The 15,362-nt window shown below is 39.6% G+C and overlaps 2 protein-coding genes across 2 annotated transcripts in view; one reads left to right on the top strand and one right to left on the bottom strand.

The window, feature by feature from the left end:
- Nucleotides 1-15,362, top strand: part of LOC148372653 (uncharacterized) — a 95,122-nt gene that overhangs the window by 50,490 nt on the left and 29,270 nt on the right. Inside the window, exon 10 of the mRNA XM_088327235.1 lies at nucleotides 8,758-8,910. Coding sequence (XP_088183361.1) covers nucleotides 8,758-8,910 — 153 coding nt within the window. The remainder of the gene's footprint in view (nucleotides 1-8,757; nucleotides 8,911-15,362) is intronic.
- Nucleotides 11,509-13,453, bottom strand: LOC148372654 (zinc finger BED domain-containing protein 4-like). Its single transcript, XM_088328080.1, has 2 exons — nucleotides 12,451-13,453; nucleotides 11,509-12,245 (listed from the first exon to the last, which is right to left on the bottom strand). The coding sequence occupies exons 1-2, from the start codon at nucleotides 13,424-13,426 to the stop codon at nucleotides 11,854-11,856; spliced, it is 1,368 nt and encodes a 455-aa protein (XP_088184206.1). The 5' UTR covers nucleotides 13,427-13,453; the 3' UTR covers nucleotides 11,509-11,853.

The following is a 15,362-nucleotide window of genomic DNA, read 5'->3' as shown; positions in this document are numbered from 1 at the left end:
CAGTTTAAACTAAACTTTGTACTGGTCCTTCTTGATGGCATCTCAATCGTTTTACTGGTCGATTTCTCAGTGTCCCTTGCCTTTTCTTTCTTTTGTTCTTGTTGATTACATATATTAATAAATCAGTTGTATTATATTACTCTTCCTGGTTTCTTGGTTCCATCTCCGTCTGGATTAGCAATCTGTATCAGAATTCCAAGAACTCAAACTAAATATCTTTATTTAAAATGTAATTAATTTGTAGCGAGTTTTTGATCCTTCATACAAAAATAAGTCTCCAATTTTAATTTTATGGTGAGGCGCTAGCGACATCCACATTTGTAAACTGATTGGACTAAAGAATATTTTTTTTTCAATTCTAAATATATTAAAATTAAAGGCAAAACCCCCTACAGAATAAACTGCCTGGCCTTTTCATTTTCCTCATGTGATGCAAGTGTTCCTTCTTTAGGGGTGAGGGGTTTTCAGGAAACGTTTCCTTGATTAGAAATGAAATCCTGCTGGTGCTGCAATCACGAGAGCGGTGCAAACTCTTTTTATCCAGCATTTCTGGTGAGTGTGGCTGCAGGGGGGGAGAGCTTCCCACTCCGCATATTTAACAACAATTCCAAATTCAGCACAGTACGTCTTCATGTGTGTGTCTTTTAATTAAAGCGTTGAAAGGGACCCTACACCTCTGCTTTTACCCTCATGAATAATGCCGATATTTGTTCTGAGGATCAAAGAGAGGTGGGTGTTGATCTTTGGCCTGACATGAGTCACAGATACACCTCCGAGTTCATCGAGAAGTGAACTTGATTATGTTCAAAAGGCGGAAGAGCTGTGTTGCGGTACTTGTTATTATGTAGTTTTGTTTCAAGATGATGCCTGCTGTGCTTTGCTGCACATTATTATTTTAACTACGTCACTGCCAGCCCAGTAAGAATACAGCATTTACATACGTACTTCTACATCAGTGTCTTAAATAAAGCCTGCCTGGACGCCCGGGGCGTGCATCTTTTGCGTCGGGCGTACAACTTACAAAACGTCTTCTCCCGGGTGTCCGACAACTTTTTCAAAAAAGGAAAAAACGAAAGTTTTTTTTTTCAAATCAAACGTTTGCTTTATTTAGATTTCGAAATCTTCGTTTGGTTTGGGAATTTCGGTTCGTTTCGCAATTTGCACACTCGGCAGACAATCAGAAGCCTGCATCGAATAACTTTGTGCTTCTGGACTTTCCCGAGCTTTATGACTTCGTGCATTTCCATATCATTTCCAAAGTAGACGCAAAGAAAACACAAGAAAAATGGAGTGTGGTTAGGGAACCACGCCAAAACTACAACCCCAGAATCCAGATTCAAAAGAAGCTAACAACAATTATGACACTACTAAACGTAAACATACATTAAAAGCATCGTGGAAAGAGCAGTTCACGTGGCTTGTAGCAGACGACGCAAAGCAAACATTGCATGAATGAAGATGAGTAAATAAAGGTACATAATGATGGCAGATGGAAAACAGCGATGTCATGGAATGGATGTTATAAGTAAATTTATGATAAACTTAATTTTAAAGTGTTGTTCTGTTATATATTTTGATTATCAATCTTTCTTACTTTGCAACAATGTTTTTTTTGCGTTTAGGCATCCTATTGTGTTTTAAGTTGTGAAAAATGGGGCAGGCAACTTTTCAGAGTTGTTTGCCTTGGTGTCCGCTAACTTTTCGTCATCAGTTTCAGACACTGGTCTACATATGAGCTTACATTGGGTCCGTAGCCGGAATTGCTGTGTTTTTCCCGATATGAAATAATTAAAAACAAATGGGTGAGATCCCAACCTCCCAAAAAGCTCAGAGTGCAACCTAATTAGCAATATATCACATCTTCTTGGTTACTAAAATAACATTCAAATTGTAACCAAACATTAAAAACTCTGCAATAAGTTAAATATGTTTATATTAGCATAATAAAATGCGAGTTTATTATGAATCACTTTAACAAATTTGCACGCGCTGGAGTAGATGGGAGAGCAGGAGTGTGTAAGCACTTATTGTACACTCAAAATTAAAGTTACTGTTACTTTAAATAAAGTGAACACACAAATGTTCCGCAGAATTTTTTTTTTTTTATTATTGTAACTGTTTCAGGTTTTATTTATTGCATTCCGTTGCGTATTTAGCTGCACTCGCTACATTATCACTTTCTGCCAGCCTTTTTAGAAAAAAAACTATCCAAGGAGATTTGTCTCTGCCACTTCTTCAAAATGTTACGGAAATGCATAAGGCAAGTGCCGTAGTCGTTGCTCAAACAGTTGCCAATTTTTCTGGATTTCACCGAAAGCAGCAAAGTCTTCCCACTTAGCCAGCGCATCTCTAATCTCCTTTGTAGATGCGAGATTCTCTTGTTTGTTCTCCTCTTTGCTGTTTTTTGAGGAACCTCCATCTGTTGCATAGACTGTACCTAGTTCTTTTAATTCTTCTGTTCTACTACGTGCCCCTGCACAAGTTTGTAGATTTCACCCTCATCTCACTTTACCTCATGAATTTTCCGAGTGAAACACTCGTCCAACATCACGTCCGATCAGGTTGGGGATCGAACCCTTCAACGTCACATGAACACCATGTTTTTTTTTATTAATTCTTGCTTCATTTCTGTTGTCATTTTTCTCTACTTTTTTCTCAGACACCTTATGGTTTCCCATTCCAGAACTCATGGCAAAGAGATGCTATTAAACGAGATTAAAGAGATGCTCTACAGGTATTGCCGAGGGTGTGGTATCAGGTCTGATTGTGGGAGGTGCATGCCAGGCTTTGAGCGGGTGCTTGGAATCCTTAAAAATGCTTGAATTTTTATGTTGTTTTCAAGGTTTGAAACGTCCTTAAATCATGGGTGAATTGCTTGTTAATGCTCGAATATTTGCCATGTGGGGAACAGTCTTAACTCGATAGACCACGCATTAAAGGAAGAAACATAAATGGAGTCTGCTACGCTTATTATGGTGGCTTCACTTTGCCATTGCATTTCTTCCCCCGTGACTAACGTGAGCTGACATTAGTTTGTATGGCGTTGTGTTGTGAAGCGTCATTGCCCCATAAGCGTCGCACCAAAAAGGATAGGTAAAGAGACCAAAATTTGGGGTTCTTGAGAAATTGGAAAATTGGCTTTGAACGTTCTTAAACATTGCTTGAATCTGGCCATGAAATAGGTGTACAAACCTTGGCATGTGCAAACTAGACCAAGCAGCTGATGGCAGTGAGCGGTCACTAACATTGCGCATTCTCTAGTGGAGGCCTGGACTCATGTTTTGAAATTCTTGTAGAGGTGCTCATTTAAAGAGGTACCACTGTATTTGACTGTCAATGACAATGAATGGGTTAAAAAGAAGCCGCTTCTGCTACGTTGTCACTGGGCCTGATACCGACTAATCCTATTTCACTTTAGTAAAGATAACGCCACAACAGAGTCGCGTAGTACATATTATTCACTCCATTTTGTAAGCTTCAGGGATTTTACCGAAGTATAACCAAGTGTGATATGGGTCCTTTTCCTTGCTGATTCATTGCTGTGGAATTTTCTGTTTAATTTGTCCAAAATAAAACGGGGAATGTTTGAATGTCGTTTTAAGAACAATTGTCTGTAACTTAAGCTTCAACCTTAAAGCACATTACGTTTGCTTGGTGATTGCTCTTGAGCAATTGTTTTGAATTGGTTTAAGTACAGAGACCGCTTTAAAGTAGAAATACCCTCTTCATTATAAGGCTTTTAACAATAAACTAGAAGCATTAAGTAATTAAATTTTACCTTCGACATAAGGCTGGGCATCTAGTCCAATTACTGTAAATTCTGCACTATAAGCCGCTTTTTCCCTAACTTTCAACCCTGCCGCTTATTCAGTGATGCGGCCAATTTATGTAATTTTTCTAACTGCCGCTAGCGGCGCTCGAGTTTTGCTACCATTAACTGCCCTGTCAAAGCTATATTATTATTATTAAAGCTTTGAAAACTATCTTGGTGTACCGTCTTTCTTTGTAAATATGTGTAACCCATGTATAATATGTATTTGCAACTGTATATTTTTGTAATGTATTTATTTGTACTTATTTTAGGCACTTATTCTGATATGTTTTGGACGGGTGAACGAAAAATGAGGGGCGGAACAAACGCGGGGTGCCGAGTTTAAGTGGGGACCGCTAAAGTTGAGGGACAGACAAGGAAAGAAGAGGGGGTAAAAAGTTGGTTAAAGAAAAAGGAGTTGTGTGAGTAAATGTGTTCATCTGATATATTTTTCCCACCCTTACCTTTGGAAATATACACTTTTTTCCTCGGATTACTTTCAACGGGACCTGGACTCTGCAGGTCTGCATCAAACCTTAAGTACTGGTATCATTTTCCGTTCATTTTGCCGGCTGTGATTTTGGACAGTGGACTTTAATGAATCGTGGGACTTGAAGTCGGGTTTGGGTTAATTTTGTGCTTATGTTTAAATGTGGGCGCGTGCGGCTTATATACAGGTGCGGCTTGTGTATGTACAAAATCGGTTGTCTTCTTAAAATGTGGTGGGTGCGGCTTATAATCAGGTGCGCTCTATAGTCCGGAATTTACGGTAGATTTATCATTTTAAAAACAAGAAAATGTACCGACTATCGAAAGTGAAGGTAAGAATTTATCTAGCTTTGACTATCAAAGAATAATTAGTAACTAATTAAAGGGACATTGATTATTTTTTAGCGGCCCTGAGTGCTATTTTTTTTAATTTAAATAAAACCAATTTGTATTTGCTTTACCTAACATGAGGCGCACCTAAGGAAGCTGACATGATTGTCTGCCATCTTGCTGCAATGGGTACCACCAAAAACCTTTTAAAAGGCTGGGCAAAAATTGGGTATAAGTATGTTTTAGTTTTGTCACTTTGAGTCTGTTTCTGTCTCACTGCAAAATACAGCAACATTCAGTGGTCAAATACTCCACACTCTCCTTTTATTGTGACTTTAAGTTTATAGCAAGTCACTCACAAGCCGTCGGTATCCAATTCTTTTTAACGAGGTATGACTGTTAACTTTGCATTAGAATGATTTATAAATTATTTTGATTCTTATCAACATTTTGCTTGGGATGATTTTGTAATCCATAAAAGTTTATTTACATGTTTTCCAATTGAGCCTTAACATTTAAAAATCAATTAAAAATGTAATCATCCAGACTGATAAAATCACGACATTTCGAACCAGGAAATAGGATATAATTTTCTTGTGTACAGAGACCAAATATGCTGTCGGAACTTTCGAATATATATGTGTTTTTTCTTACCCAGTCCTGTTCCATATATCCAACGTCTTATTTCTTACTTAAAAAGTATGTTTAAACGCTAATTGTATTCTACTACTAACATTGCCGAGAAATTTAGCTTACCATGAAGCGTCCTTATGGCAGATGTACCCAAATGTTGTCAGAGATGTTTTGTCTGTGTACTAACCAAATAATCTGAATTTAAAATGGGTCAAGTTGATATAGTCGTAAATGATGCCTTAAAGCACAACCTAAGTGTTTACGATTACAATGTGCTGTGTTCTATGTTTGTTGTTATATTGCTCTTTATATAGGCAGAACCTTAAGTCATGATGCCAACATACAGCATTGGTAAAAGTATTGAACTGAGTCATCCAAATTTGAATACAATTTGGTGGTAGACAGACTTAAACAATGTACTGTCTACATTGGAACCTCGCTAGTTCGCGGTTCCACTTTTGCGGGTTCAGAGCTTCGCGGGTCTAAAAAATATACCTTACCTTCTCAATAAAAGCATTTACTGTATTGACTGGACGCCATTGAGCGCGAGCTTATGTCAACTGAGGACACTGTGTGGACACTCTTATTGTGAAGGGGAGGGGGAGGCCCTGACGCAATGCTTAGTCATGGTGAGTTACCGCTTCGCTCACCCCCCCTCCTTTAACTCCTCCCACCTCACCCCCTTCTTATGTGGCGCTTAGTTTATCGAGGAGGGACTCGGCGAAGCGACGTAAGTATATTCTCTTCTGTCACATTTAATCTCAAGTTTGACTTTATTATACCAAAAGCGAGGGGTGGTTTGTACTACCTAAACACGGCTAATTGTGTGTGGTGTCGTGTATTTGTTGTAAAAGCTGTTCGATGCCGCTAGCTAAAGTATGTTGTTATTGTCAGAAGGTAGCTCTTTCACTTTCATTAAAATGAACACAGACCATTTTTTTTACTGTTGTTTCCCAAAACGCTTCACAAACACTCATCAAATATCACATTTTCACTATTTTTATTTTCAATATGTAACCGGTAGTGTTAACAAGCGAAATAAGATGCGATGGCTGCATGTGGTTGAGAGCGGTTAATACAATCATACTGAATGGTTCGTAGTGGTTTCGCCGCAGTCCTATTCCGTGTAAATTGATCATGTAAGACATGGCTACACTTGTGGGTCGTGTTTGTACATTCAGTTCCAGTGTGAAGAGTTCTGGATGAGTCACCCAATAACTCCTTGCCATCATGCCAGCGATCACTTCGGTTTAACGGCGGGGGGGTATACTGTATTCCTGTATACGTTTTTTTAAGCATTTTTGAAGGGGCGCCGCTGCTTTGCGGGTTTTCAGTTTTCACGGGTGGCCTCGGTCCCCATTAACGGCAATAACCGGGGGATTACTGTTTGTGCGCTTTTCACACTGGCAGTATTGAGGTTAGAGTATTGATCTCCCATTCAAATTGTTTCATTGACAGCATCTTGCCACATCTCTGCGAAAATGAGTCTTTGTTTTAATGAGGTTTTCCATTTTAAATGATGCAGTTTAACAGCATACCCATAAGCATTTTTTTTTTTTTTTGATAAAGTGTAATTGTTGCTACTAAAGCGGGCTTGTGGGAGAACATTACAGGTGTTGGCAATGTAAAAGCTTATCTTGGCTCAACACAAACGCGGTAATCACACTTTAATGCAACATTGCATTGTGCAAACATTTTCCGCCGGTGTTGTCGGCTTTGTGGTTCCGTGAATAGCCTACAGTAAATGCCTCTCTTATTATTTGCCACTTTATGCATATTTGTTGAGTTGACAGCCACGGGAAATTAAACCATTTTTTCCCAGGGAGTTGATGCCTGGGGAGTGGGATGTTCCATGCCTGTTAAACATCCCTAATCAGGTTTGCTGTGTGCTAGTAATTACAACAATTCTCGTGAAGTGGGGACATTGTGCGAAACGTAAATAATTTGCACATCCATTCCAACAGCTATGGGAATTGCCATGGTGTAATGATGTTACTGCTTTAATAATTGTTCTAATAGAAGAAGCAGTATGTATTACTTTCACATTCATTTTCAACTTGATTATACGTAGCTATAATGCTCATAAATGTGACAATACTTATGAAACGTTTTTGGATGGGATGGGCCAATACCAACACCAGACCTTTTAAGGTACTTGTACTTCCAATAGCAGCTGATATCAGTATTCTAGTGCTAGGAACCTTAACTAAATGAAAGCGTATCGTAATAGGATTTATACGTATTTCTTTAGGAAATTGTATATACTAATAGTAATGGTAAATTTCCGTCATATCCATATTTGAGTACAGTGGAACCTCGGTTCTCGACCATAATCCGTTCCAGAACCCTGTTCGAAAACCGATTTGTTCGATCACCGAAATCATTTTTCCCATTAAAAATAATGTAAATCGTTTTAATCCGTTCCAACACCCTGAATGTTTACCTTGAATGTTTAACGTAAACGTGAAGCTAACCCAGGCTAATCGTACGTTCGCGTTATCGTAATCTTCAGTACGAAAGATTACGCTAACATGAACGTGTAAAAATAAAAAAAAAGGATAAAGAAAAGAATTACGCATAGGATTTCTTACCTTTGTGGTGGTCAGCAGAAGGCGCAGGTGGACAGTGGGGTATTCCCTAGCAAGATCAGACACTCGCACACCTCCTTCATATTTTGCTATTATTTCTTTCTTAAATGCAATAGTACGCACTACTTTTCCTTTTTCACTTGTAGCAACTTTGCTGCTTGCACTGACTTTCTTCGTAGGTATAATTAGGGGCTAAAACACTTAGTTACACCTATATTAAAAGCGAAAGCAAAACGAAGCACGTCCGCACGCGATAACAGTTGGTCACGAAAAGAGCTATATACACCCGTACGGCTATCAGCACCGCACCCTAGCGTACGCACTCACGCATGACCGGCGTTCGAACTCCAATTTTTTTGACCGAACAGCGAAGCAAGAATTTCTCTAAATTTTTGGTCGGACTCCGATTTGTTCGAACTGAGAGGCGTTCGAAAACCGAGGTTCCACTGTAGCTGTAAAAAATGGGTATTGAAAATCCTTTTTTTTGTCAGTATTATTTTAATTTAGCAAATTCTCTACCATCCTACAGATAATCATGCCAAATCACAAAGGTGAAGAGATGTCGTGGGAAAACCATGTGCTTTTTAGAAATTAGAGATTCAAATATATTTTGCTGCAGGCAAAGTCTGAATTTTACCAACACAAGCGATTTTCCACAAAGAACAGCTACTGTGTCCATAGGGAAATTCATTAACATAATGCATTTTGTCACACTTTCAGTTCATAGATGTGCGAAAGTAAAAGCATCAGCAAAACTATGTTGCCCCGATAAGCAAATGCTAATCAGGGTTTATGTTTGCATGACTGCATATTAAGGAGCAGGAGCAGCTTGTTACAGAAAGTTTTTTAGATCGTCAACTTATTTCTGAAGTACATCATAAAGATTGTCCTCGTTCTGTTTTCCAGGTTTGGTATCTCTCTGGCTGGGTTTGCTACCTGCAGTTAGAAAGAGGCATAGAGCAGCAGGGAACCGAAGGCGGAACACTCACAGGGATGGAGGAAGAGGAGATGTCAGCTCTCAAGGAAGCAGCCCGACGGCATTTGACTCGAGCTAAAAAGGTAAATTATAAAATATGCCAATTACGTTGCCTACTGCGCCAGCAGTACAACATGAGATGTTAGAATTGTTTTTTTTGTGCGTTTATATTTACTTTATCTTAAAGAAATTAATGCCTGGGCTTTCTCTCAACAACAATGACAATTCCATATTGCTGTGTCCAAACATACAGGAAAAGACAACAAGCTACTTAGCAACTGTGATTTTTCCCATTTACCGTGAATTCCGGACTATAGAGCGCACCTGATTATAAGCCGCACCCATCACATTTTAAGGGAAAAACCGATTTTGTCCTTACACAAGCCGCACCTGTATATAAGCTGCATGCATCCACATAAAAAAACACGAAATTAATCCAAGCCAAACTTCAAGTCCCGCGATTGAAACTAAATGTCCTTCATTGAAGCACACAGTCTAAATATCACAGCCGCCAAAATGAACGTAAAATGATATAGGTACTTAAAATTTGTTGCAGACCTGCAGATTCTGGGTGCCCGTTGATAGTAATCCAAGGAAAAAAAAGTGTATATTTCCAAAGGTAAGGGTGGGAAAAATATATATATCCATTATTGTCCGCCATGTCCACAAAAACTCACCTTTACCGGTCCCCACTTTCCCATCAGGCCGCGTTTGCTCCGCCCCTCTTCTTTAATTTGCTCGTGCAGAATAAGTGTCTCAAATAAATACAAATAAATACATTACAAAAATATACAGTTGCAAATACATATTACACATATTTACAAAGAAAGACGGTATATCGAGAGAGTTTTCAAAGCTTTAAAAATAATAATATAACTTTCATCCTAAACTGTGCCTTTGGGAGGTAGCCTCACGCTACTAACAACACGCTCGAATACCTGCATATTAGTCTGTTAAGGAAATAAATGCTGTATTCGTTGGTCACGGTGGACCATCCGCTTCTTTCGCCTTGATAATGACATCTGAGTTGTCTTTCTCAATGTCGGAAAGAATCTTCACTGTGATGACATCGTTCCACGCTCCCTTACTTCAATACACCCCAGCAGTATGCCCGTTTGCTTTTGACCTGGAAGCTGCGTCATGAGCCTTGTTTTGTGCAATTTGCACGATGAGGGTATGTCTACGCTCAGAAGTTGTGATCTTCCTCGGCGCATATATTCCACCGCTCTAAATCTTACCTTACATACTCGAGCGGCGGCCGTTAAAAAAATTACATAAATTGGCCGCATCTCTGAATAAGCCGCAGGGTTGAAAATTTGGGAAAAAAGTAGCGGCTAATAGTCCGGAATTTGAGGTACTCTTACTTTCTTTTGCTTGATCCCTTTCTGTCTCTGTATACGCATGTAAACATAGTCACACAACAACAGTGCTCTGTTCAGGTAACAGTTTCTACGTTTTATTTTTACAATACCAATTTTCAACACTAGCGATGAGTGATGTTGCAATAGGCGTCTGGTTGTAAAGGAAAAAATAAAAAAATAAACGCTTTGCAGTCAGAAACTATAGGGGGCAACGATAAAAACAGATTGAAGATGAGGAGGGTGTGCATGTGTGGGTTGGAAGGAGTTGAATTGTATATGGTGAATAGCGGCACACATAAAATCAATTGTAAACCTGACAGGAAATGGAACTTAAGCCCATGTTGGATTGCGCGAAGAATCCACAGAGGGACAATGAAATTGATTCATTTACACACCTAGGTGTGTGACCTCAAATTCGGGCAGACGCAAATGAAGGTCAAAGAATTTTGGATGCGATCGAAAGGGGATCTCTTCACCAAGGGGTCTTACCAAAGTGTGAGCATGTCATGAAACTTAAATGATTTTTTTTCTACCAAGATTAAGTTTGCGGAGTGGACTGAGCAAGTGAGTGTATTTTCTTGAATATGCACTCACGCTCCTATCGGCAGCCGTTCTTTCGGCCTTGCTGAGCACTAGGTTATTTGTCTAAAAAACTAATTCACTCCATAGATGCCAAATATGCATCGGGAGAGGTAGCAATGACTAAATAAAATATGTATTTTTTTGACAATACATTAAACATTCGACGTGCGAGAGTCAATATTTGCTCACAATCAAGACAAAGCGGGATGTGGGCATGTCATTTTGCTTGGAAAGTCATTTGGTGAGTGCTCAAAATTGAAAAACAAGCCAGTATGTACCACAGACATGGGACCAAGTCACACATGTGCAAGTCTCAAGTAAGTCCCAAGTATTTTTTTCTTGGGCAAGTCAAGTCAAGTCACAGGCTGTGTCAAGTCAAGTCAAGTCAAGTCCTGTAATAGGTCAAGTCAAGTCCAAGTCAAGTCACCTTTGGCGTACTGTTGTAATTTTAGCTTCAGAATCTGATCTTAATAAAGTGAAAGGCAATATATAAGAAATCAAGTAATCATCCTTGGCTAATGTGCCTAACCTGTAATAAAATATTTGTATCCTAAATACTCATGTTCAGTAAAATACATCATAGACTCAAACAAACAGTGATATCGTCAGTATTTGGTATTTATTGACAGAAAAAGTGATCTGTAGATCGAAACCCAAACTTTTACTTTTTTTTTACTTTTACAAAGTAACAATAACAGCTAAAACAAATACTAACTTACAGAGGATTAAACTGTCACATTTCTCTTGCTCTTTTCTTTGCAGATTTCTCTCTCACACGCTTTCTGTCACTCACTCAAACAGTATATCCATAAGTCAATCCCTTTTTATGAGGAAACAAATAACAGCTAAAACAAATAGCTTATTATTATTAAACTTTGTTACATTTCTCCTCTCTCTCTCACTCACACACTCACACACACTCACACACTCTCACTCACTCACTCACTCACTCACTCACTCACTCACTCACTCACTCACTCACTCACTCACTCACTCACTCACTCACTCACTCACTCACTCACTCACAATGACACAAATTAACTCACTCACTCAGTCACTGTATATCCATCAGTCATTCCCTTTTTACAAGGTATTGCATTTGCAAAATAGAAGATTAGACAGGGTCTTATCTGCAAGCCGAGCTCGATGGGGTCTCATAATGATTCCACCATGGCTGAAGACTCTTTCCACTGGGGAACTTGAGGCTGGCACTGACAAAGCTTTCATTGCAACAGGAAAAAGGGCAGGGAGGACAGCCCTGTTTGCGTCCCAGAAGGACAGACAAGGCTGCCCACAACAAAGAGAAAAATAGTTATTTAGTTGTGTCTCTGGGTTGGTGGTTGGGTCCTGCTTGCGGCGTTTTTTGTAGCCTGAGAATAGGCCAGTGCTGTCTTCTTGCTGGCTTTCGCTTTCCTCCTCTAGGAATTCAGGACTCTGGGATGTTGTGTGAGGTTGCACCTCACGTAGAATCAGATCTAATTAAAACAAAGAAAAAAAAGGGCAAGCGTAAGATCTCATGAGCATTATTCAAAATTGAACATCCACAGTTTGATACGCTTGCAAAATCATCTCTAAAATGGATTATAATACTCATATAACTGTTTTGAATTACATTTCCATAATTTGATAATGGTGACACGCCTAAGTGTACATCACGTTAAAAAAAAAAAATCCACTGACCTTTTACCATGTCAACAATGTTATTCTTGACATCATCGGTGACAAGCACATCATGCTGAAGCCACATCATGGAGAAAGCCGGGTCCAGGACAGCTGACCTGATGTAGACTGGGTCTGCAAATGGCAGCTCTTCCCCTGATGCAGCTGACAACATCTTCACATTAACGAAGATTCCCCGGAACCGTTTCTTCAAAGAGAATTGCAGGCTATGGATCATGCTTCCCAGGAAGCGCACTTGCGGCTTGAGTCTTTCCAAGTGGTGGTTAAGAGACAATACACAGGGGAGGACAGAGCTAATCGTCACAATCTTCTCTCCCTGAGTAAGATCAGTGGCCTCTGCAAATGGCTGTAGCACATCACAAAGTTCCTTCATCAAGTTCCACTCCCTAATTGAGAAGACCAGCTCACTGTGTCCCGTGTTCTGAACAACACTGCACAAGTCCTGGTGACTGAATGAGAGCACTGCCTTGACTTGTCGGAAAGTTGAATTCCACCGTGTGTTTACAGCAGCGGGTATCCCTCGCTGATCAAACTTCTCCTCAAACGCATCTTTAAAGGTGCTGGATGTATGCAAGAGAGAGCTAAGCTTGGAGCATTTTGCAAAGGAACTGTTCATGATCCGTGCATCCTTGAGACCATCACCAACAGCTAACTGCAGAGTATGCGCAAAGCATTGCTGACGTTTAGGGCTTCCTCTGTTGATTGTGCGGTCCACAGTCTCCCAGTCACCTCTGGAGAGGTCTTCCCACAATTCTTCATCATCCAGATTGTCATCATCGGTTACTTCGTCATCTTGATCCTTCGGAAAACAGACTGAAAATGCTCGCTTCATATTCGCAGCATTATCACAGATTATGAAGTCGAGTTTTTTCCGAATGCCATAATCCTCACACAGGGAATCAAAGGCTTCAGCAATGCGCTCTCCTGTGTGAGATCCCTTGAATCTGCTGCATGCCAGCAGGTATGACTTCAGCATGACTCCTTCTGAGGTTGTTAAGACATGGCCAGTGACTCCCAAAAAGCCGCGCATCCTCCTATCTGACCAAATGTCTATGGTAACCGACACATGGTCTACACCAGCAAGAATCACTTTGATCTTTTCTTGCATGTCTGCAACAAGTGATTCTATTGTTGAAGTTATTGTTCTGCGGCAGATAGGCTGGTATTTGGAGTCGACCACAGACATGAAGTGCCTGAAATGTTTATTTTCCGTCATTGAAAGGGGCATGCTACATCCAATCACAAGATCTGTAACAATAGCATTGGTTATGGACTTCTGTTTGGGATGATTTGCTGAATATGCTTCCAGAGGACGAGACTGGATGAACTGTGATATTGCAGGCTGTGTAGTATCAGTGCAGGCGTTTCTTGTCCTTTCATACTCTGCATATCTGTGAAGCAGATGCAAAAACAAGAATGAGATGTCCTGTATGGTTGGGCAGACATGAAATCATGACATATGGTTAAAAAAACAGTTGTTTGAAACTTTCTGTATTTTTTTTTATCTATCTTCTGGATGATATTACTTAATATCAAATCAACTGTAACTGAAGCTTTTACCACATTTTTTTACTTTTTTATGCTCATAAAGCTGGTATATCTTAACCATGTGATAGTTAATAAATAAAACAATTTATTTAACATTTCCAACCATGAAATCAAAATTTTTAAAGAAAATAATGAGCTAATATTTATTTTTATACTAAAAAGTTACTAAAAAAAAACTACAAAAAAAACTTCCATAATTGTCGACTTAGTGGTCTTAATTATAAGATTGGATTAACATTATTGTCACTATTTGATTTGGAGACTACTGGCATAACTTTTGATCTAGCCTGCACGATTGAGGCGGTTTTAGCGTGATGACGTTGTAGTCTGATTGGTTGTAGCATAGTCCAGTAGTACACAGAGGCATTTGATCAACGCAGCCTCTCGGATGGTTGGCCAGACTAAACTCGTGTGATGAGTTTATCACACGTTTATCACAGTTTATTAATAGTCGCGATAGCCAGGCTTTATTGTTGCACTTTTATTGCACTTTATTGTTGTCAATGTCTACGCATAGGACAGTGTGGAACGTAATTTCGATTCCGTTTTATGTCAAGTACATTTGAAGGAACTGGCAAATAAAACTGACTTTGACTTGACTATGTACGATCAGCATGCCTGTGAAAAAGAGCGGATCCCCCTGCAGCTGCCGCCAACCCCACACTCTCCCCAATCGTGGAAGGTGCCCTTTTGCCAACACTTCCAAATTATATGCAGATTGAGACTATAACATTAAGGCAAAGACACATTTTTCAGGGATGTGATTTTTCCGCTAATTCGCGGAATTCCGCTTTCGCTCCAAAAATAAAATTTTAAAATTTCCGATTCTTTTAAATGGTAAAAAAAACGATTTCGTCTCGACAGCGTTCCATTTTAGTGTTTCCGTAACTGAAATGAAACGTACTTGCGATTGGTTGAAGTCTCCGTGTTGACCAATAAACGCGCTCCTTATAAAGGCGTAGGAGTATGCCATTGTTCATTTCTCACACGTTTTTGCCGAGTGTTTAAAGAAAGATGTCCGAGATCGAACGCAAAGATGCTCCGCGAGTTAAAGAAATTGCTAAGATCGTAAAAAAACAAGTTTCGATCGGACTGGTTAGAGAAGGAATTATCTACAAATGTTGGTGACCCCGACGTGATCCAATGTAGCGAGCAGAGACGGGAGTCGTAAGCGGAGTGTCAAACAAAGGTGCCAACGAAAGCTGCTTTAATGACATTTAAACTGGCGATAACAAAACAAACACGAGAGTGGCTAGAACCGGCCGAATTAAGAGTCCCCCTAGGAACTCGCTAACTAAACAATGGTTCCGTGGGTGAATTATGTACAACCCACTACAGTACTTTCATTTATAGATAACATCTTC

Source organism: Urocampus carinirostris, chromosome 2 (genome assembly GCF_059441175.1).
Source record: "Urocampus carinirostris isolate Australia breed hairy pipefish chromosome 2, RoL_Ucar_1.0, whole genome shotgun sequence".
Classification (NCBI taxonomy): domain Eukaryota; kingdom Metazoa; phylum Chordata; class Actinopteri; order Syngnathiformes; family Syngnathidae; genus Urocampus; species Urocampus carinirostris.
This window is presented reverse-complemented; position numbering and strand designations above follow the sequence as displayed.